The sequence below is a fragment of the Cryptotermes secundus genome, unplaced genomic scaffold, assembly GCF_002891405.2.
Source record: "Cryptotermes secundus unplaced genomic scaffold, Csec_1.0 scaffold3873, whole genome shotgun sequence".
Lineage (NCBI taxonomy): Eukaryota > Metazoa > Arthropoda > Insecta > Blattodea > Kalotermitidae > Cryptotermes > Cryptotermes secundus.
Genome location: NW_019730018.1, coordinates 1 through 10,352, shown reverse-complemented (window position 1 = coordinate 10,352; position 10,352 = coordinate 1). Strand labels below are relative to the sequence as shown.

The window sequence follows — 10,352 nt, the reverse complement described above, 5'->3', positions numbered from 1 at the left end:
TTCCACACTGTACAGGTGTTATCTATAATATACAAATATTCGTATTATTATATTATATATAATATATATATTATCATTTATCATGTATCATTTATCATGTAGAGTGCAACAGGATGCTGAGATATAATATTATAAAGATTATGTTCTCAGATAATATATTTAGATTCTGAAAATCAGTATTTTTTGCACTGTACAAGAAAATGGGGGAAAATGTCCCATGAATCAACAATCTCCCCTACTGTGTCAATCTTCAGGTTTTAAGAATATGCAAAGCAAACAACTAAGAGCAGTAACCACACCTATGTTTTGTAGTCACAGCTGCAAGAACATCAAACTCGAAATGGACACACTTAGCTCTTCCATACATTCATCCTATACATGGCAGTTTGAATATTATTAAACGTCACTGGAAGCTCCATTCTGAGTGATGCAGCACAGGTGGGTCTGGACCTCCAAGGACTGCACAATTATACGGCAACTTTCTTTTTTGCGTGTTTTGTCAGATTAATGTTATTTCTCTGGCTGCCTTGTTCACATTGTGGGTATTAAGAGGCAGTCATATAAATATGTTACACACCAATCTAAGTAACCTGTGAACTGCAAGCACTGAACTTTGCCCAAGTCTGTAACCTCAAGACAACAGTGACATGGCCTCAGCAGTGAAGTGCCCAGATATAAGGATGGGTGCCAACAGGATACAAAGGAGAAACAAATATTGCTGCAAGTGCAGTTTATTTTGATATTTTGCCCTCAGTACCTGTTGCATTCCAAATATTGTCAGATCAGTTCTGAAGCAATGTAGAGAAGCAGATAAACATCTGCTCCTGCGAGCTATGAGCACATTCATCACTGATTCATCAAGTTCTATTAAACTATATTGACAAATAAAAGTAATCATTTATTTATTTTTTAAGGATGTCACTACCTTCCAAAACATCATAACCAACATGATGCTCCCACTTATGAACTTCTTGATGTTTTTTCTTACTACCGCCACTCTTGAACGATTTATTACACAAACCACATGCATAAGGTCTCTCCTCACTATGTACACGTTGATGATTCTTCCGCATACTTTGTGTACTGAACGACTTCATACAAACATCACACACAAATGGCCGCTCACCAGTATGGACACGATGATGAGTCTTCAAAACATCGCTATGGGTAAATGATTTATTACACACATCACACGGAAACGGTCGTTCCCCAGTATGTGTGCGTTCATGTCTCTTCAGATCACTAAGGAATCTGAATGATTTATTACATGGTTCACAAGAAAATGGCTGTGCTGAAGTAGGGATGCACTGATGTACCTTCAGATCATCCTCCTGTCTGAATAACATCTTACACACACCACAGGAAAATGGCCACATCTCACTATGTATGTGTCTGTGTACCTTCAGGGTTTTCTTATTATTGAATGACTTGTTACACACATTACAGGAATATGGACACGCGCCACATTGTGTTCTCTGGTGATTCTTCACAGTAGTTTGATGAGCTAATGACTCGGTACCGTGTATAAGTTGTTCATTCACATTACTCTGGTCAAGGAAAGGAAATATTATTAGCATAATACTTAAGAAAAGGAAAACTTTAAACAATGGGCTATCAATAAAATCAATAATCAAGTTCCTAGAATTCCATACCTGTGCATATCCCTATACACACCTACAGAGAAGTCATTTTAGAATCAGAAGAATGGAAGACAAACTGTTGGGCAACAGGATGCGGAACAAGTTACCATGAAGACAGGCTGTTGATAAACGGTAGGTTGCAAAGTTACGCAACAGTGTTGTTTCTCCATGCTGTACTGAGCCGAGCCGAGCCGCGCTGGTTGCTATGCAGCAGTAAACACTCTGGGCAGCGTTGCCAAGCAATGCCTCTGTAATCACGGTGGTCGCGCAACAGTGAAGCAAGCTGCATTTTCCACCTGTCCAATTGACGGTTTATAAGAGAAACTGGAATGCTTAAGGAGTCAGTTGAAATGTAGCAACCGCTGAAGACAGCTGAAGTATAGCAGCAGTGGGAAGAACCGAATGCGTGATTAGAAGATCTTATGTGTGATCAGTGATAGTTTGTGATAACTGAGGAGGTTTAAATAAGTGAAGACTACTGAAGATAGAGTGAATAGATTAGTGTGTAGGGTTTGTAAATTGTGTAAACCCACAACAGTGTTATAATTAATTGTAGTTACGACTTGCAGGTTGTTAATAAAACCAATTAACAATCTGAATGGTGTCAACAGTAGACAAAACACATTACAATATTAATAATATCTCTGTGTCCATAATTTGTGTAAACATAATTCAAAGTGCCCCACATCAGAATCTACTTTCATTTATTTCCTGTCTTTATTCAGAATTCTTTTCTGCCTTGTGGAAAATGATAAAAAATAGCAAAAACCACATCAGCTTTCTGAGTGCTAAAGAAACCATCATACACAAAATACAAAGTGAACACAATCTGGCAACTCAGGTTACCTTAACAATAGTGCCACTACTTTTGTGGAGATGCTTAGTGAGGAGAAACTGCCTAGGGTACAAAAATGAATGACATGTTCAGAAACCTTCTGAGGACTTTGAATCCACTGGTCATACAGAAATAAACGTTCTTCTAAATCATTTACATCCGAACATTCAGCCAACTGTTGCCTGATATCTCAGTTTATCTCTTTGTACAACTACGGACCAAACCGCCTCCCACAGCGCACACAGTTTACTAGGCTAGCCCAGGTTGGATTACTGCCATTACCATTAACCTTGAAAGATAGAACAATAAAAATTCCCTCAGTATAATGACAACCATTTATCAACTTCTGAAATGTATAACTACCTAATTAACTACATGGAGTTGAGACCTTCTGAGAAACCATCAGTCACTGAGCTACTCAAGAATCTCCGAACATTTTATGGAACCCGAAGGTTCATTACCATGTACACAAGAGCCTTCCACTAGGCCCTGTCCTGAGCCATATCAATTGATTCCATACTGCCCCATCCTGTCTCTCTATGATCCATTTTAGTGTTATCCTCCCACCTACGTCTACGTCTCCACAGTGGTATCTTTCCTTCTGCCTTTCCCACCAAAACCCTATATGCATTCCACTTCTCCCCCATGCATGCTACACATCCTGTCCACCTCATTCTTCTTCAATTGATCATTCTAATTACACTTGGCAAAGGGTACGAGTTATAAAGCTTCTCATTATGTAGTTCTCTTGAACTACCTATCACTCTGTCCAACTTCGACACGAATACTCTCCTCAGCAGCCTGTTCTCAAACACCCTCAGTCTGTGCTCCTCTCTTAATGTCAGAGGCCAAGTTTCACAACCATACAAAACCAAAGGCAAAATTATAGTTTTGTATACTCTAATTCTTATGCTTTTAAGACATCAGATGAGAAGACAAATTTCTGGACTGAATGGTACGAGTAGCAAGCATTATTTCCAACAGTTGACAACATCCAATTTATCTGCATAATGAATGTTAACCTCCTTCACAAAACTTTGAAGAATCATCATCACTTATCCTATTAGAGATCCTAATGGAAATGGAGACACACATCTCCTGTCTGGATACAGTGTGCACCACAGTTGCATGAGATATACAGTAAATAGCAACCTTCAGACTCTGATCCTGGAAATACAATGAATGTCATGGCACAATGCAGTGTCACAAAAAACGTTCACTGGAAAGGATGCGCAAACAACTGTGGAAGGCTTCTGTGATTTTAACACTTTTATGAAACATCTTTCTGTCTTCTCACTGTATTGATTCGTATTTCTTAACACTGCCTTATGGAAAAATGCAGGCAGTGTGCAACAGAATGAACTCCCCTTCCAGACATTTTGGAAATGACAGAGAAAATTTACCTGAAAGGAGTTGTTTCATGTGACGACAGAGAGACAGAGTCCAGAAAACCAATACAGTTATGCATATACAGTAGAACTTGGTTATAACGTCATCAAAGGGACCTAAAAATAGTGTCGTTATAAACGAATGTCGTCGTAACCAAAATGGGCACTTCCACAGTAGCCTTATGTTAGTCACGTAAAAATCTACCAAAAACCGAGTTAAAATGTTGCATTTTTTAGTGAAATACGTAGTTAAGTACAGACTAACGTAACATTAACGTGGAATTGCCCAAATGTGTAATATCAAAGACATATTACAGCGCTTTTCACTGACAATACACACCGCACTAATACTGTATATTAAAGGTAGGCCTACTCACCAAATTACAGTAGATTACATCAATTGTTGTGCCTTACTGTACCTAGATACGAGTACAGTAATCAGTTATCTTCATCTGTTTCCTGTTACTTGCCCAATACACACTTTCTAAATTACGTTCAATGTCCATATCAGAGAAATTCAGGAATGAAAATGACGTTACATACGAGGTTGATGCATTTGTGCATGTCGTACTAAGCAAGGTATAAAAACAGTTGCTTTATAAGGAATTAGTTCGTACCATTGAATATTTGACGCAATAGACAAGGTGTCGCAGAAACCGATGTTGCTATAACCAAGTTTTACTGTATAAGTGAAATGTGTCTGACACACAAACTCACCCCAGGTTCAGTCTTTACTGAAGGAAATGGTATCGCCAAAGGATCCTCCTCTTCAACTTTTACACTCATGGCCCAATTACACGTCTCACTGGATGGACCCGGTACATCTTTCATTAAGATAGTACAGATCTGTAAAAATCACTGCACCCTTATGAATCATATCTATGGTCTCTCAACGACAGATTACATGCAATAGGATACCCTTTCATTACCAATAGTTTACACTGAATCAGACTGGTAACAGCTGTTTTGTTAAAATTTTCTTCTTCACAACAAAATATTTCCTGAGCAACCAACTGACCAAACTCCTTCACGTGCTCCCTGACTGACGGACTGATCAACAGACTACTACCTCCCTTGGAACAATATCCTTCAACAAAAGCTAATAGTCATTCAGCAAGTGCAGCATTTCTCTGCCTTCTATAGTACTGGAGGGTTTGATATCACGTCTACATGAGCCCATTATGGGTCCCTGCCATAAGCAAAAGGCATGTTCACACCTTCCAAACTTACATATTGTGACATGTTGACCCCTCCCACCCCGCAGCGGTAACGTAACGCTCGCGGAATAGGCGAGTAATCACCCCGCATCCTGGCAGCCATGCGCGGTGACGTCACGAGCGGAGCCGAAGAGAGCCGAGCCCCGTAACCGGATAACTGTGCAAGGCGAATCAACAGCAGTGACATAACCGGACAGCGTGGCTAGCAAAAAGGGTGCCTATTACGTGGCCGTTTTCCCGTATTGTCCGATCGAGGCTACATAGGGAGCAGCGAAGGCTATTCACAGTCAGTTATAAAGTAACAGTCGCCGAGTTCTAGTGTGGCTACCGCAGAGTTGTACTGAGTTATAAAGTAACAGTCGCCGAGTTCTAGTGTGGCTACCGCAGAGTTGTACTGAGTTGTACTGTGACAGCCGCCGTGTCAAGACGTAGAGTCAGCCAGTCAGTTGTATTGTGGCATTTGGAGTGTACTAATTGTGATACTGCAGATAGCAGTAATCGTCAGATTGTAATTTGGGTGATTGTAAGAGCGAGTGTGAAATAAAATTCGCTACATCGAATACATCGAGAAGTTATTTGTCGCGATATACCCCGCGATACGTGACAATATAATACAGCGATCTATCATTCCTGGATGTATTGCTTTCCCAAATCCATCGTTCAATTTCTATGGTTCCTGAACAAATCCTACTTAAACTACAGAAATAAAACTTGCATCATTCATTCTTTGATTTATCATTTTCCCAACATCTATTGTTCAGAATTTTTAGTCCTGAAGAAGGTTAATCCAAGAATGATCGTTTTTGAGAGAGCGCAACACTACACACACAAATGTTGGTTTGCATCGCTAGTAGTAACAGTGGTTGATGTTTCTGCAACGTGATGCAGAAAGTGGTAGTTTTGGCTCTGTACTGTTAGGCCAGCGATACACGGACGACATTCTGCTGTTGAAGTGGACTGCAATGTGTAGTCCAGCTGGGTCCATTCGGCACGGCGGTCACTGATTGGCAGGGGAAACCGAAGTATTCGGAGAAAACCCGCCCCAGCGCCACTTTGTCCACCACAAATCCCACTTGACCAGACCTGGGATGAAACCCGCAGTGCCCCGGTGGGAAGCCAGCAACTAACTGCTTGAGCTATGGCATAGCCTAATGTGTAGTTAACTTGCAGTTTTTAAACGCTGCATGTCGACAGCATTTTGCAGCTCTCACAACAGCAGTTTGCAGTTCTCATGATAGCAACATTATTTGTCAGTGAAGCAATGTTGTAGTAATGTTGCTCCTCCAGTTGTGTAGAAGGAGGTGAAGGCGAAGGAAATTTTGAAAATTCTGGATACATCCAATATTACAAAATAGAACACAAAATGGACATTTTCATAATTTATTTACAGAGCTTAGACAATATGAGGGCATATTTTTCAATAATTTAAAATGTTAATTTCTTCCTTTGATACGATGGCTCACATTTTAAGAAACAAAATCCAATGCCTCGATACCATTATGAGAAGTACACCGGCAGGAGAAAGACTCGCTGTTACACTGCGGTAAGTTCTTTCTTGCACCTATTACACCTTTAACTCTAGTCTTCAATATGGAGTTTCATAATGTATCATTAAAAATGCTACTAAAAATAGTATCCCAAGCAGACTTTGACGCCTACATGTCTGTGGATAAGGAGGTCATGAACCTGGCAATGTGTGGTGTGCTGTGTATGGAAGAAATGTGTGATGTGGTGGGAAGTGGAAGTTGCGTGGAGAAGGGGCAAGGTGATGGTGGTAATGACGATGATGAAGCTGAGTCCGAAGCAGGGCCGAGTTTTATGGAAGCAATTCGTAAGTTTGAGCCAATGAGAGTGTTCATGTTTGCTCACAACAGCAGCAGAAACCAAGCAAACACTGTTAATATTGTAAGGTTATTATTCAGTTTGAAAAGGAAAGGGGCTAATGACTTTTTTAATAAGAAGTAATGCAAGTTGGACTTGACGGCAGAAATAACATCATTTGTGAACGTTTTCTGATTTAAAGGTAAATGTGGCCTTTTTATTAATTTTACATAGGCCCCTGCATCTACCATTATCTTTTCAGGATCCCCAATGAAAACGATGAATCGAGGTTTCATTTTATCTATTTTAATACTGCTGTCCTATCTTCAGAGAGGAATTTGGATAACTCAGTTTGTATAGCGATGGTCTGTAGGCTGTTTGATTCCTAACAAACGGAGGTCTTTCTCTTCTCTGTGGCACCAAGAGCAGCTCTGTGGACCATCAAGCCTCCTATCCAAAGGGAACTGATGGCTCTTTCCCCAGGGGTAAAGCAGCCGGGGAGTGAAGCTGGGCACTCACCTCCATCTAGTGCCAAGGTCAAGAATGGTGGAGCTATACCCCCAGTCCTCCATATGTCTTCATGGCACAGTGCTTAATTAATTAAGCACGGGGAAAATTTTTATATTCAGGGAGATGTCACAAATGGACTCTTCTCTTCACCGGTTCTGATGAATACTCTGTGAGCATTTCTCATTTCTCACATGCTGCATGAACCAGCTGTACCATCTCCCTTGACTGTTGATAAGAACAACCTCCCCATTATGCAGGTTTCCCCACTGTACCGTCCTGTTCTCCCACATGTCCAAATGCTCACTACAGACCCTGTTCTGAAACAATCTCAATATTTATTCTTCTCTTAGAGTGAGAGATTATATCAATAACAATAAATGAAACTTCTATGAAAACTAATAAAAAAAAGCAGTATTCATCATATCAAACATGGACAAGTGAATGGATGAGATAAACAGGCTGCTACAGATGTTCATCATCCCAGGTGGCCAGCGAAAGGAGCAAAAAGGGGTGATTATAGAATGGCATGTGAAAACTGTATAAGGTAACATGATGGAAAGGATAATCTGACAGCCTCCTCTTATCCCCACCTCCAACAACAGGAAATGGACCAACTTATCTTGACAGGGACAAAATGGTACCTGCAATTCCTATTCACACACATCTACAGGAACCAGCACAACAAATTTCCTCTGCAAACAAGGCCCACCCTGGGCTCAGCCTCACTTATGGAAAATGCTGATGGCATATAAACCTCCTCAGTTTGCATGTCAGTGGAAATTTTTTCACCCACAATTACCACAGCATCTTCTATTCTGAATGCATCAATGTTCTGCTGTAAAGTTATAAATGAAAGGTAAATCTGTTATTGTTACATCAATATATATGCAAAACAAAAAAGTAATAAAAACACCTGATTTCACACCTAACATTATATCATAAGGGCTCACCTGGGGTTCAACCTCATTTCTGGAATAAGCTGATGGTGTATAAACATCGTCACTGCACATGGCAGATGCAATTTCTTCACCCTTAATATCCGCAGAATTTCCTATTCTCAGTGCATCAACACAGTGCTGTAAAGTTATAAACAAAAGAGGGTTCTTCCACAAGATACATCTGTTATATGTGATACATATGCAGAACAAAGGATAGCATACACAAATACACAACAGCTGATTCCACAGTGAAACGTCTAACATTATAACACTGCCAAATACTAGTAAACAGACATGGGGTTTGGACTGGTAACTGAATTTACTGAATGTTTACAACTCGTAACTACAAATAATTATAACACTTTCCCTAAACTACACACTCTACAAATCACTACTGTAAACACTAAGCCTTCTATGCCTTCGCTAGTCATTGCTTCACTGTGGTAATCTAACAACAGAAGTCATGAATCTGGACTGGTAACATCTGACTCATGACACTGTCGACTCAGTTGTTTGGTCAGTTAAATTGCTGCTGGTCTTCACCAGCACAGTTAATCCTGTCTGCTCAGTTGGTAGGTTGGTTAAATGGCTGCTGGCCTCTTCCAGCAGTGTTATTACTGGCTTCAGTGTCCTTGAGATCCCTGACCAAAATTTTTATGCTCTCCTAGACATGTATGTGTTTCAAAATGGGGCTTCCTCTTTGCCAAAGGAGGGGTCGGTGTTTCTACGTTGGCGTTATGTTTGTTGCACTGCAGTTTCAACACGTGTATATCTGCGCTGTCATGGCGTCGAGGTCACTATGTACACTGTGCACCATTTTTCACTGCACTGTAATAAGTAACATTTATACAAGGTATACGGAGGTTTCTTGCCAATGTAGGCTTGTGCAGCAGGTTACGCCTTAACTTATACAACTACTCTGAAACTGCAGTTAACCAGCTTAACGGTTGTAGCAGTGACCACCGGCAAGTTTAAACCTCTTATACTTCCTGTGCCTGGCTTTTCCTTGTCCAATACCATATACATTTGGATTCACATGGTTTAGGATTTAATATGCTTGTGTCCTGCATAATTTAGTTATACAGCCATATACATAAGAAAATTTTTAAAGCAACACGCAACTTATGGACTGGTGTACACGTGTCAGGATTTCCAATAGTGCATAGTACTCTGTTCTGTAGGTACTGCAATTTCAAGAGGTGTCAGCCCACTCCCAGGTGGGACAGGCATGAGTTATAACCAACCTAATTTGGATGATGTCCTCATTATAGAACCTCGGCACAGACTGCACAGAAACAACCACTTCGAAGAATTCCTCTACTGTTGCATGTTTATCAATTGCTGAGAAAACATGTTTACCACACTGCTGCCTAGTGTCTATTTCTTAAACTATTCCAGCTCTCAACCTTCATGTCACGCGATCATAAATGAAAGGCTCCACAAATGGAACAGGGTTCCCCACGAGACAATGTCATATACAAACTGCTTTTCATATGAAAACTTTTTGAGAGCTGTGGCAATACCAAACGCTAGAAGAAAATCAGAAACACAATCTGAAAACAAAACTCACCTTCAGATCAGCCTCCTTTATGGAACATACTGTTGCTCTATAAACCTTGTCAGTTTCCACATCAATGGAGTTTTCTTTGATCAGAAAATCATTTTCTACTTTGATGGTATCAATGTTCTGCTGTAAAGTTATAAAAAAAATTTAATTGTTGTATGATACATTTCTTATGCTTCAAATACAATCAAATCACAAAGAAAATAAATGAGTTTAAACATGTACAAAAATCAGAATGTTTAAATAACATATAATACAAGCTCATAAAAATCTTTATTTCATATTTCATTCAACACATTTATTTACAAAAAGTACATATATGACCTGTTTACACGAAGGCCATATATCTGAAGCACATGTTATGAGCCCGTAATGGGTTATCATGAGGGGCTGAACTTTCACTTTCACTTTTTTATTTGTTCCATAAATCGTTATTGAC

General features: G+C 39.9%; 1 protein-coding gene across 10 annotated transcripts in view; it reads right to left on the bottom strand.

Annotated features, from left to right (window-relative positions):
* Positions 1 to 10,297, bottom strand: part of LOC111865960 (zinc finger protein 271) — a 41,573-nt gene extending 31,276 nt beyond the window's left edge. For 2 of the 10 annotated variants that reach the window (XM_033752051.1, XM_033752050.1), the window contains exons 1-3: positions 9,920 to 10,095; positions 8,362 to 8,487; positions 4,581 to 4,709 (exon numbers count right to left, since the gene is read on the bottom strand). In XM_033752051.1, coding sequence (XP_033607942.1) covers positions 4,581 to 4,709; positions 8,362 to 8,421 — 189 coding nt within the window. In that variant the 5' untranslated portion in view covers positions 8,422 to 8,487; positions 9,920 to 10,095. Of the gene's footprint in view, positions 1 to 925; positions 1,548 to 4,580; positions 4,710 to 8,361; positions 8,488 to 9,919 lie in introns of those variants that run through there. The other 8 variants (XM_033752047.1, XM_033752043.1, XM_033752048.1 and 5 more) reach the window with 8 other exon arrangements.
* Positions 10,298 to 10,352: the final 55 nt, after the last annotated feature.